At 35.4% G+C, this 13,822-nt stretch overlaps 1 protein-coding gene across 3 annotated transcripts in view; it reads right to left on the bottom strand.

Moving 5' to 3' along the window:
- Positions 1 to 13,822, bottom strand: part of LOC136039344 (GTP-binding protein 2-like) — a 50,342-nt gene that overhangs the window by 15,818 nt on the left and 20,702 nt on the right. For all 3 annotated transcript variants that reach the window (XR_010620424.1, XM_065722992.1, XM_065722994.1), the window contains exons 5-9: positions 13,623 to 13,716; positions 10,374 to 10,583; positions 8,229 to 8,433; positions 5,862 to 6,000; positions 517 to 682 (exon numbers count right to left, since the gene is read on the bottom strand). Coding sequence is in view for 2 of the 3 variants with exons in the window: in XM_065722992.1 (XP_065579064.1) it covers positions 517 to 682; positions 5,862 to 6,000; positions 8,229 to 8,433; positions 10,374 to 10,583; positions 13,623 to 13,716 (814 nt within the window). In the remaining variant the exon portion in view is untranslated. The remainder of the gene's footprint in view (positions 1 to 516; positions 683 to 5,861; positions 6,001 to 8,228; positions 8,434 to 10,373; positions 10,584 to 13,622; positions 13,717 to 13,822) is intronic.

Below are 13,822 nucleotides of genomic sequence, written 5' to 3'. Positions count from 1 at the left end.
CGATAATTTTTATTGACTTCATAGTTTAGGGATAGTTTGCAGATTTTACACCTTTCTGAAGATGCGTTTGAAGATGCGTTGAACGTTTAAAGCAAGTTGATTGCATACACATGCCTTTTCGTTTATATAATGGCTTTAAGAAAGTATTTTCCCGTCTGACATACCCGGCGGTAGATGAGTGAGGCCAAACCAAAGAAAAATTTCATCTAAGCGACTGTCTTTAGTTAGCTTTTCAAGGAACCTTTTCTGAGGATTTTCCCAAAGACTTGGGAGGAGGGGAGGGCAAAAGTAAAACGGTGCATTTTTCTGCAATACAACTTTTTTTTTTATTAGAGAGCCTTGGACTAGTTTTCGTAGTTCCTTACAAAGGGTCGTCCACCCATTAAAACAGGTAGTTGATTATAGGTAGACTACAATGTGAATAAAGTATGAAAAAAGAAATGTGACAAAAACGAGACATGACTTGTAAGTACATAAAAAAACGAAACGAATTACAACCAGAAAAAAGGGACAAACCTGCATCATTTTCTCCCGTTCTCTGGCAGTAAGAGGTGACAGTAAATGTAAGTACTGCTTCAGAAGATCTAATCCATAGCCAGATACGCTAGAAACAGCAAAAATGGGCACAATCTGGCCATCTACAGCTCTTCCAGCAGTCATGACTGTATCTTCATCTTCAACTCTATAAAAAAAAAAGAAAAAAAAAATTAAGACGTAACTAGGAAATAAACAGAAGAAGAAACACTGTCATTTAATTTCATCTAAGCGCCCTGGCATCTGGGGAACTAAGGGCAAATTGCACCTTTAAAATAAGTCCTGTTTTAAACCTTACAAGGCCTTACCGATTAAATTAATTTAAAAAAGCTTTAGAAAGAAAAGTAAAAAGCCATCTAAAAAACAAAAGAGCAAAATAAAGTAATATAACAGGTGTTAAACTCAAAATGACCAGAAATTAAAATGAATAATAAAATAAAATTAAAAACATGAAGACATTACCACAGATAAGAGTTGGGCTACAATGGCTCTCACACCCCCTGAGATTGCAGTGTCTTATCCTTATCCATATTCAACCTTACCCATTGTAAATTTCTAATCCTTATTTTCAGCAAAAATTATTCTTTGTTACTAGATAAACATGCACTTATTGCAGAGATAGCAACAAAAACCGCATTGTTGGCGTTGGAAGGGCTAGATGTGTTTGAAGTATTCAAAGAGCACCTGCATACCTCCAATCATACAATACTTGACAATGCTACCATAAGGATTCATTCCAGAGGATTAAAATAGGCTAATAAAGGACAGTTTTGGCCCAAGGTGCAGCAAAGATGTCAAGTCATCAAACGGGAGACTGCTAAAACCGACTAATATGCTTTGACTGATTTATCTGGGATCTACAGGTACTGGTATTTTCTGTGATAGCTTGCTGGAAAAGTGATTGAAAAGTCGAAAGCGTGGGAATCGCTTGAAAGTTGCTGGATAGATAACTATAGAAACTCCCCAAGAAATATTAGAGTGCTTACTTTTACCATCTTGACTCCTAAGTTTCATCCTTTGATCGATCGCAACTTTAACACATTCATAGCCTAATACTATCACAGCCAAAAAAAGGCCAGCGATCGGAAGTCAAATTTTTTGCCAGAAATTCAGTTTACTGTAGAAATGCCACAATTAAATTCTAGACAGACCTCCATACTATTGTGCAGGAGGTAGATAGGACTCAGAAGTGCTCAAATCTCAGAAAATATCCCCCGAAAGTTTTATGCCGAAATATTCCTACCCTTAAGGTTTCAAGCTAATCAAAGAAGTTATACACAATGGTCGGAGAAGGGGTTACACCTCTAAAAACAAATATACTCTTGTCTCAGTGGTTGAACGTACCCCCCGATTTCCAAGCCGATAGCAGAAAATACCGGGTCTTCATCTGTGCTGAAAAATTGTTGGTTACGGATGATGTTGGAGGGCATTGGTCTGCTTAGCGCCTATAATGATAACGTTTGAAATTTCTAGCATACTTCCAGTGAAATAAGATGTGAAAATCCACAAGCCTTGGGAGGGTTGTTGGTAGAGTAACTGGTTCACTTTAGCCGTCTAATTATAGTGATTGAGAATCCTTTCCGTTGAAAATCTGGCAGGGTTGGAAGGATCCTTTTCTTTACATGTCTGGTTGCAATATTTGCAAGATTCAGATCTCGGCGAGTCACGGAAATAACGGGACTCAAACGGGCTCAGGTTATACCACAATCATAAAGATTTAAGATTTTTGAGTGATTTGGGTTTTAAAAAAGTGTAGCAATCCCATTTTCTACTTAAGTGTCTTTGAAAAGATTTGATCAATACATGGTTTCGTTTCGAATATCTAAAATTTCAGATCATACATTTTGAATCTGTATAAGAAAAGAAGCAAAACCAACTTTAGAATTTTTATACAAACTTTCTGTAGTTTTCATCCCGGGATATAAAAATACTTCTCTGCTTTCTTTATGCTGAAGCAGAAGAGAAGCTTTAACTTGACGAAGAAATACAAACACCATTTCATTCTTGTGAATAATTAAATAAAAAAAACAAGTTTTTTGAAATGAAAGTTAGGAGCGACATTAAAACTTAAAACGAACAGAAATTACTCCGTATATGAAAGGGGTTTTTCCTCCTCGACGCCCCGCTCCTTACGCTAAAGTTTTTTATTGTTTAAAAAGTTGAGTTGCGAGAAAGAATCAAACTTTAGCGCAAGGAGCGGGGCGTTGAGGAGGCTTTCATATACGGAGTAATTTCTGTTCGTTTTAAGTTTTAATGTCGCTCCTTACTTTCATTTCAAAAAACTTGTCTTTTTTATTTAATTTCTGAAAGTTTTTGAATTAATGCATGTCTGATTTTGGCTCTCCGTACATAAATTATTAAAATGAAATTTGCATATTCTTTTTTTGGCTAAATGGCTTTATCTTAGTTTTGATCAGACGATTTTGAGAAATAAGGGATGGGGAAGGAGGCCTAGTTGCCCTCCAATTTTTCGGTTACTTAAAAAGGCAACTAGATCTTTTAATTTTTAACGAATGTTAGTAAAAAAAATAGAATTAACTTACGTAACAAACTTTTATATTCTTATATTTTTTATTATATACGAGGGGGTTGGTCCCCTCGTTAATACCTCGCTCTTCACACTAAATCTTGTTTTGTCCCAATTCTATAAGAATGCCCCTGAATCAGAAAGGCCGTAGAATAAATAGTTGAAATTACTTAAAAAATTGTTAGCATAAAGAGCGAAGTATTTATCTCCTCCTAAATACCTCGCTCTTTATGCTAAAGTATTTTTAGAACCCCTCATATGCGTAATAATCTCTGTTCGTTTTAAGTTTTAATGCTTCTCGTTACTTTCAACTGAAAAAACTTTTTCATATTTATATTTTCATTGTTTTTTTTTTTATAGTAATGCTAGAAAGTCCTGCGCCCTTTTCACTGAATTTCTCTTCCCCCATGAAATTTTCCTCCAAGGAAATATCCTCCCATATAGACTCCTCCCCTGAACCCCACAACCAAACCAAAAAAATCCCCCTGGTAACGTCGGTACACTTCCCAGTAACCATTACTGTATGTAAACATTGGCCAAAGTTTGTAACTTGCAGCCTCTCCCCCAGGGACTGTGGGGGGTAAGTCATCCCCAAAGACATAGTTCTTATGGTTTTCGACTATGCGGAACAAAATGGCTATCTCAAAATTTTGATCCGTTGACTTTGGGAAAAAATGAGCGTGGGAGGGGGCCTAGGTGCCCTCCAATTTTTTTGGTCACTTAAAAAGGGCACTAGAACTTTTCATTTCCGTTAGAATGAGCCCTCTTGTAACACTCTAGGACCACTTGGTCGATACGATGACCCCTGGGAAAAAAACAACAACAAAAAAACAAATAAACACGCACCCGTGATTTGTCTTCTGGCAAAAAATACGAAATTCCACATTTTTGTAGATTGGACCTTGAAATTTTTGCTATAGAGTTCTCTGATACGCTGAATGCGATGGTGCGATTTTCGTTAAGATCCTATGACTTTTAGGGGGTGTTACCCCCTATTTTACAAAATAAGGCAAATTTTCTCAGGCTCGTAACTTTTGATGACAAAGACTAAATTTGATGAAACTTATATATTTAACATCAGCATAAAAATCCGATTCTTTTGATATATCTTTTAGCATCGAAATTCCGTTTTTTAGAGTTTCATTTACTATTGAGCCGGGTCGCTCCTTACTACAGTTCGTTACCACGAACTGTTTGACAGAATACTCAAAACGTACGTAAGAAGTAGTTGGGCTTCGCCGTAAAAAAAAAGAAGGAATATACTTTTAGTGTTTCATACAACTATTACTAGCAAACAACTATTACGGCTAGATACCGCATGAATAAAAAGAAAACTAAAAAAAAAATGATTCCAAATAAGACCCCTTTCACTGTTCAAGCAAAATTAGAAAAAACATGATTAAAACAAAAGTTGTTCAAGCCAACTACCGGATTCTTGTTTTTAGATACTTAGATCATTTCTTTTTTATTCATTCTTGTTAACTTTAATCCAAGTCCTTGTTAACTTGGCACAGATTATATTACATTTTACTTCAAATAAAAAAAGTTAGACCCACTAAAGCTCTACCGGATTAGGTCATACAGTTCTACTAAGCCGTGAAGATACAAGTATAACAAGATCTCTGTTGGAGGATAACATTTTTTTTAGCTTCAAGTGAATTAAATAAAATAGGTGAAATTGTCGAAACAGAGTCTCAAGAAACTATGACAAACAATTTACCGAAGGCATTTACTGAACCCACGTGGAGGGGAGCAGATAGGGGGGGAGGGTATAGTTCCGAGGTGTCTGCATGCAGCAGCACCAATAGCTTGGAATTTAGCTTATGTTTTTAGTTTATTTTCGCTTATGTTTCAGCATCTGTCGGCACATTTTTTTTATTCCCCCCCCCCAGAAAATACTCAAAGCCAAGCTGCAACCCTGCCCACATGGCATTAGATACAGCGATGAAAGTAATTTTAAACAGCATTTTTATTAAAATAGCAGTAGGAATCCACTTCAGCAACTACGAAAGTGGTCTTGAACTTGCCCACATTATTCGATCGAAGACATGATTTAACAATGAATTTTGGAAAAACACTATTAGTAAATAAGAAACACCGATCTATGTTTCCACCATCTGTACAGATCAGCAGAACTACTAGGCATAACAAGAAACTAAAGCCCGTTAAGTGCCGTAAGAACAGATTTGTAAACCCCTTCATGCCATATTTTGCAAGCGTATTTAACAAGTGATCTTTTTTCCTCATTTCGTATTTTATTGTGATTGTAAAAGTAGCATAGTATAGCGTTAATATTTTAGCGCTACGATAGCTAATCAAATAAAAGAATACGAAAACGAAATAGTACCTACTAACTAAACCCTATTTTAACTAAGGAATAAGATTGATTGAATTCTGGGTCGGTGTCAAATTAAAAATTTTTTTAATAAAAGCATTAATATGGCTTATTATTGAAGAGAGTCAAGTTGGATTTCTGCTTGTAAATTATTCATTTCAAGATGACATTTTTCAGAAAGGGCTAATTTCAAATTAGACATGCTTATCTTTGGACTTTACCAGCCGTTAGCTGATACACAACCTTAATGAGATTCTAACATTCAAATTTGCTCCTATGTTCTATTAGTTCCCCTCTAGTTATTATTTACCCATTTACAATTTTTTTTTGCTTCAAATTATTTGCTCTTGGCCAGTTTTAATGAATACATAATTCCTTTTTAGAAATGTTCAAGCAGTTTTCCGCTAAATATAACGGCAACGCGAGAAAAAGATTTATCCATTACGAACTATGACTAAATATTACCTCAAGGGAACTTTTCTGATACCAAAGGACTTCAGAAGACGTTCCAGGTGTTCTAATGTTTCATTTAAAGTATGAGGCGACGCCAAATCTGCCTTTGTGATGACAACGAATACAGGAACTTCTAGAGCAAAAGCCAAACCTGCAATAGGAAAATTATAAACCATTATAGATAAAGCATATGTAAAGGTTTCATTCCAGAGCTTAATTATTATTAACACTAATTAACTATTTACTATTATTGTTGTTCACAGACCAAGGATAACACAAAATTATAAGAAATTCACAAGTACAAAACAGACTGCAGTGTTAGCTTTTTTATGTATTATAAGCCTTTTATATTTAAATTTGTTAGTATCTACTATCTAAAGAAACTGATGATGATTAATGAAAACTTTAGAAAATATAAAAAGAATGAGCAAACATGGCAAAAGTTCCTTTTTTTGATCCGCTTTCACGAACTAAGTTAATTATTACTTGCAGTTATAATTGGATATTCTAGCATCCTGTGGACACCAAACCCTGAATCAGTAGTTACCTATCGGTTCTTATAAGACCTCAAACGGCTTTTTCTTCTTCCCTGCATTTCATTACCCAATTTTTAGGACTACTTAACGGCTTCGGCGTTGAGACGGATCAGGCCCGTTTGTTGACATTTTTATGCTACAATGAATAAGTATATACAAGAGTACTTTACAACTTCTGGACAGGCCTACAGAAAATATAGGATTTTCTTTGATAATCAGAGCGAACCAAATTCAATTAACCTCGTTTACTGATCTTTATTTTTCAGCAAAAATTATGACACCTGTCACAGCGAACTGAACTTGAGATTTTGGACCGGTCTTGTACAATTATAGCCAACAGAATAAAATTTAAGTTGCTTGAGCGATGTTTATACTGCTATTAGCAGTTCTCATTAAGAGGTCAATGAGAGAATATCTCATTCGACTATATTTATTTTAAATCTTTGTCTAGAGATCTAGCTAGAAAATGGAGGGCATACTGTTATAAATGAAGTCATAATTAGCCTGTCTCATGTGAAACCCTTTGAAGTTGGGTCGTTCACTACACGTAACGATGATTATTTGTCATAGTAAATTTTTTAAGGACATACTAGTTCACTGGTGTGTCAGGAGAGACGAATAGCAATGAGACTTGCGAGTTCCAAATTATACTAGACTTATTGTAGCGAGCAGATCTGAAAGAACAGAAGTAATGAATACGCTTTGTAAATTGAAATGCGGGCCGTGGTCCGTTCTTTACTATATCGCAGCAATTGCTACAACCATGATACTTGTGAACCTCCGGTGAAGGACTTTCAACGATAATAATTTCAATTGTGGGCTGTATATGTTTCCTAGCATTTCTACTTCAGAAACGGCACCAAAATTACCCTTTTCGGTACCATATGGCACCTTACACCACACCACAAACTTTACATCCCCCCCCCCAGTGCTAAAGGGAGAGGCTGGTAAAATAAGAGTTGAAGAGTCAAGACGGTCCTTAAAAAAAATTTAAAGAAAATCTTTTTTTTTTAAATTAGTGGTAATTGCGAAATTTCACTCACTCTCACTAGTTTCATTTACGTCGTGTTTTTTCTCAATAATTTTAGATTTTACAGGCCGTGGTTCGATCTTTACTGGGTTAAAATTATGGTTCAAACAAGATGGAAGATGCATATCTTTCTGCAAAAATTAGGATGGGGGTTTCTGAGGCCAGGAGGAGCCTGTGGCTTTCCCGTTGTAGAGACTGAAATGCAGGCTTAATTCCATTTGAAACAAGGCTTCAAAAACCTGTCAGATGGATCAAGCTAATTTTTTTTTCACAGACATAGCAACACAGATCCTATTTCCACTTTCGTATTCAAGGGAGGAGAACAGCAATTTTTTTACAGAAGGGGCCAGAAAAGAAAGAAATTGGTAGATATAACGTTCGACTGATTTGCGTACGATATTAAAAAAATTAGTTTTATGACATAAAATATCATATTCATACAGTATTCCAAGGAAAAATAGCCTGTGAATAGCCCCGTCAAAACCTCATTTTATCGGTGATTATTATTGTCATTTACGTTTTTTTTACTTTTTTGCCATCGGTGAAAACAATACAGAATTTGTTCCATGTTGCAAACACCCTTTTCGAAAAACCATTGACTGAAAAAGAAGTTTTTTAAAAATAAACAAAGCTTTTTTGAGGCACTTTGATTTTTAGCTTTAGTAAAGTAACGCAAACAAGACACATAGAAAAGCAAGAATAAGAACAACAGCCTCTTATCTTGCAAGTTGTATAAAACTTAATATTTCATCTGCAGGTCTATTCAAGACTAGGAACGGATATCAAATTAGGAACCTAGTCGGTTCAACTTACCTAGATGATCTCTTGTGGTTCCTACAACACCTGTAGTGCCATTAACCACAAGCATGGCGTAATGTGGAGCGTAGATAGTGACTCCACGGATCGTAGTGTGCATATATTTTTCATGTCCAGCCAAGTCGATAAACTTCACAATTTTGGCGGATTTCATGCAAATTTCTTCAGCATTAATGTAACTTCTATAATTAATTTCATTTCCCTAAAATAAGATTCAACCTTAAGTTTTTTAAATATGAAAGTAATAAGCTTATGTTTTTACCTTTCTATGGGCAGCACTCTGGACAACCAAAAACTTCCCGTTATTTACTTGTTATTATTAAGAATAGAACAAAAAAATTAACCTTGGTCCTTATTATTGATCTTATTAAGAAGGACTAGCGAAGTTTAACTGGACTACTTCAAAAGGTGAGATACGTTGCTAACTTTGAACTTTTCATTAAAATATCTGAAATCAGAACTTTTCGTCTTACAAAGACTATTGGAACTCTATGTCATGTATAATCTCCATAACATAACATAAGTAACAAGTTAGGGCTAAGGCAACAGAAGTAACAAATCCCGAGAGCTTTCTTCATTGGATCGGCCTTTCGCTGCTAAACTTTGCTCACGGTGAGCTACATTTATCCCACTAGACAGGCCTTCACATGAATTACTTGTGAAGGCCTTCAATGCCATTGGAGGTTCATTTTAACTAATTTAAGACTAAACTTTTTCTTGTTAACAATCCCATCAGCAACTTAACAAGCAACGGCACTGACAATCTAGATGGTGCCACGATTTAGCCCAATACTTCACTCATTTACCAGGGCATCCTTATTTCATCCACGTTAAAGGGCACTTGAATATCTCTGATATTCAATATCAGAATATATTTTTTCTAGCCAGATAACAAACTGATAATAGGATATAAAAAGCAAAACAAATAAAATACTTTTATCTCATACATGATTATATTATAATCCTACTCAAAAGTGCTAATTGAAGAGGAGAAACTTTGACGTCAAAAGACAAAAATCTGAAAACAAGCTCACCTATCTTTGTTCTTATTAAATAAGTCTCTCTGATAATTAATTATTTAAAAGAGATTTCTCATATTCGTCGTAAGTAGTACTTAATATCTTATAATGTATTTTGTTCCGTTTAATTATTAAAAATTTGGCAAAGAAAGAGGAGTTCCCCCTACAGAGAAGATACTTAATATAAATACAAATTATGCCACGTCTTAAAGCCTTTTTTTTTTTCATTTTATCAGTGCAAAAATTACCCCATGAAAGTCGAAAACAAATAATGTTACGTAAGGTAGATGTTGAATTTACCTCTTCTAGTAAAGAACATTACAAGGACCTAACGTTTCTAGCTAAAATCATCTTAAAGATTAGGACACAGCCTCCTCCAAACCAAAAACTTATTGACACAAATCAAATTATTCCCAGTCTTCGAAAAAAAAGGAGGGCGGTTTATATTGATGCATCCTACCTAACTCTAGGTTCACATGGGAGTGAAATTAAGTCATTACCGCAATTTAATTGCCAATTTTGAGGATTTATTTGCTTTGTAAGCAAGTTATAAAGATAGAAATATTCAACTTAAATCGGACAATTCAGCGATTTTTCGAGCAACTTTTTAAACAACAGCAACAACAATGGAAGATGAAATTCATATTGAAAATGAGTTGACTGAGAAGCTGGTTATGGCTTTCCGATTCAACAAAATTATTTAAGAAAAAAGGGAAGAGAGATATAACAATACAGTTTCGGTTCTGAAAGCATAGGAGTAAAACATTATCCTGATTTATTTCAACCATGCTCTTTCAACTTTGAATGTTTTGCCAGTAAAAGTCGGGCGACTTGACAACACTATACGAGCATAACAGAAATAAAACTTCATTGAAACAACCGACGAATACTGTCTATCGCAGCATTTTTTTTGTGCGGACCAAGGGTAAGTGTTGCTTCACAATTAGTAGCAATCTGCAACAATTCGATTTTTTTTTTTAAGCAGGAGAGCTGGCTTCTTGATCAAAACTAAAAATTCCAATTTTAGGTAATGTTGATTATTTCACTTCTCACTTTTTCGCGAGTTTTTACAGTTTTCTACCATTAAAGATTGCACGCTTTTAAAACTTTTTAGAATACTTACCTCTTGATCAAACCCTAGAATTTCATTGCTGATCGAGGAGGTGTTTCCAGTTTTGATTTCATGAGCGTGTCGGAATAAATTTACACGTGCAGCACCAGATCCGTCATCCAATGACCCTTGCGTCAGAACACCGATTAATGTTGACTTTCCAGCGTCAACATTTCCCATAACAGCAACTCTTATCTCTATGCAATTTCGGTCATCTGGTATCTTTAAAGGAAATAAGATCATTTTACAAAGTTGAAAGATCATCATTAAGGTTAAGAAGACGCACAGCCCAGCATAGATATAAGAAATTCCAGGGTAAAAGCCAGGGAGTTATGCAATACCCGATACGTACAAGTTCAAAAAGAAGAATAAATGAGAATATTTTCTTTGACATAAATATCGAGTATCAGCATCTAATGCTCAAGGGCCATTTATACATAACTTCCACATAAACTAATGGTGAGCAAAGTCAAGCGTTGCGGCTTTATAAAGACTAGGAACATTGAATCCATTAAAATAGCCTTCCTTTGTAAATACCTGAAAAAATAGTCACGGATGTCAAAAATACAAAGGTTTAGGAATACTTCACATTCTTCATAGATGTTGGCATCATACTCGCGCTACACATACGACAAATTTAAATGACAAGAGCTTTATTTAATTCAACCAAAGAAATATTTATTTATTCCGGCGTATTCTTTATTGATATTATGTACTTGTAACCTTCATTCCAAACTTCCACATTTTCCGATTTCAAAATCCTTTTATTATTGAAAGAGAGATAGAGAGAAAGAGGGAGGGAGAGAGAGAGAGAGAGAGAGAGAGAGAGGGAGGGAGAGAGGGAGGGAGAGAGAGAGAGAGAGAGAGGAGAAGAGAGAGAGCATTAAAAATTCAAGGACTTTGTGTCGAGGACATAAGTTTTATTTGAACTAAAAAGACAAAAAAATAGCTTTACTAATTGAAATAGTAATACATTGAAATTTCTCCTAATGTAACTTTTTAGCTTAGCAGTTGGCCAAAACCCTGTACTCCAATGCAGATTAAAATAACTGAGTTTTGCAAGTAAAACACCTTTTGGTGTCGGTAACTGTTCAATATTTATAAACAAGAAATACTTGATGTATATTTTTTCATCGCTCATGACCCTAGATTGCTAAAAACTTAGGGTAGGGGCTCATATGGAACTAGTCAAAGTCTTTTCCACTTACGATCTTTTGGGGGTCGTGTCTGTTGAATTTTATTTTGGAGCAATCAGAAGACAAGTTTTCGGGGATCAGAGACGGTTTTCAGCAAACGGATTGAAAGATTATTCCAGGTTGAAGTACATTGTCCGACAAAGCTGTTCTTCGAGTAGTCTGTACAAAATATACTATTCTTAGATTTTGTCCAAGGTTATCTGATTGGTGCTACAATTCACCCTAAAAGTCCCCTTTCAGGATTTTTACAGTGGTGATTGCGGAATCTTGGACAGCCTTGCAAAAAAAGACATCCACATTAAGCCACAGACCTAATGCAAGACTTCCGAAAGAGTGATGGTTGAGATGTATGGTAATAGATCCTTAGAACAGAATGAACAGAACATCACACCCTTCTTTAACGTGCGCAAGCACTAGATGGACCCATTCAAGCTGTGTGCTCTCTGATAGGACAAGAAATGATATCCCAGAGCACAGAGGTTCTAATAAACGTCGAAATTCAAAATTCATGCATCAGGCCGCTTGTCTATCTCCAAGCTATATGCAGAAAGGGGAACCTCAGACACTATTTAGCTCAGGAAATTGAAAACTAACGTCTTCACGACTATGGTTAGCTTCATTGGGCACGAAATCATCATCCGCTAAATAGCATAGAAGATTCACAAGGTTGTATTTGCAATTCATATATGTTGTAAAAAAAATATGAGCGACTTGTGAAATTCATCAGTCAGTTTTGTTGGTGTTTTTTTTTTCCAATCCAGAAAAAGGTTGTAGCAATAATAGCCGCATATCTGAATGGCCTAACTAAAAAAAAGAATGGCAATTATTTTCATTAAAACCGATATCTAGCCAAAAATTAGCCAACACGAAACTACTGCAATTTCACACTCCCTGAAAAATTATACATAGGACCCAAAAAGTACAATTTTTCAGTTTGGGATCCACATACCCTTAAAAATCCGTTAATACCCTACCCTCGTCAAGGCTCAGGCCTATAAACCTATGAAACCCAATTCAACCCTATAGCTCTTATTGACCCTCGGCCTGCATGAGTCATACATAAAGCAATGTAAAACTCGATTTGTACAATAAAAAGTACTAGTATAAGAAGAAAATTATGTAAAGCGAACAGAAATTTCGTATATCTAACTGGACATTAGGCACATTAAATCCTGATATAATTAAGATTGTCACTTTTCCGGGCCGATAACATAAAAAAAAACTCCCAATTTTTCTCCATGAAGGTTCAATATTCCCGTCACGGCTGCAAGTGAATAATTTTCAAGAGCCTGGAGTTACTCAAGCTTACCGGAAACCTAGCCATTAACCCAAAAAGAACCAACAATACACTTTTAAGGACTTTTAAACCAATTCGATTGCCCCCAACCAAAAAAGAGAAACACTCAATAAAAATACTTCTGGGCAAGGTCCTGATGACACAAATACCTGGAAAGGCTATCGTAAAAATGACTTTTCAACCAATTCGATTGCCCCAAACCGAAAAAAAGAAATACTCAATAAAAATACTTCTGGGTAAGGCCCTGATGGCACAAATACCTGGAAAGGCTATTGTAAAAATGACTTTTCAACCAATTCGATTGCTCCAAACCAAAAAAGAGAAATACTCAATAAAAATACTTCTGGACAAGGCCCTGATGGCACAAATACCTGGAAAGGCTATTGTAAAAATGACAAACACGGACACATGTACGTAGGGTACTTTTCTTTTTCTCGAATTAGGCCACAACCGCACGTGGTTTCGTCTTTTCACTAATGCAACTGTTTGTTTTGTCTCTTTTTTCTTTGTTACTTCCTCCTTTTTACGTTATTGCAGACAAGTTTGTATGTAACTCAAATAATTAAACTGGTAATTACTAGAAGTTTCAAATTCTATAGATATTTATTTTTTAAGTTGATTATGATAGAGAAGACTGTTCATTTATGTGAAGAAATAGTCTATTACACAATATATTTATTTATCTAGGCCCTAGGGAGAGTTAAAACTAATTTTAAATATAACTGAATATAAACATGTTGTATCGTAGGAGAAATGAATACGCCTCACCTTTCGAACGAGCACCTCCATAACACTCAGGTCTTCGGACACTGACTTTCTTCTTAAAATTGAAGTACTTGCTCCTAGTGTCGACGCCATGGACCTTAAAAAGGCCGTACAATTGAATTTGTGATTCATAAGACATGGAACTAAAGAAATATTGAAAAAAGCTTCATGTACCGCTGGATTTGAAAGGATGCAGGATGCTG

The sequence above is a fragment of the Artemia franciscana genome, chromosome 19 (genome assembly GCF_032884065.1).
Source record: "Artemia franciscana chromosome 19, ASM3288406v1, whole genome shotgun sequence".
NCBI lineage: Eukaryota > Metazoa > Arthropoda > Branchiopoda > Anostraca > Artemiidae > Artemia > Artemia franciscana.
The sequence above is the reverse complement of the archived record's forward strand: the minus strand, read 5'-3'. Positions and strand labels throughout refer to the sequence as shown.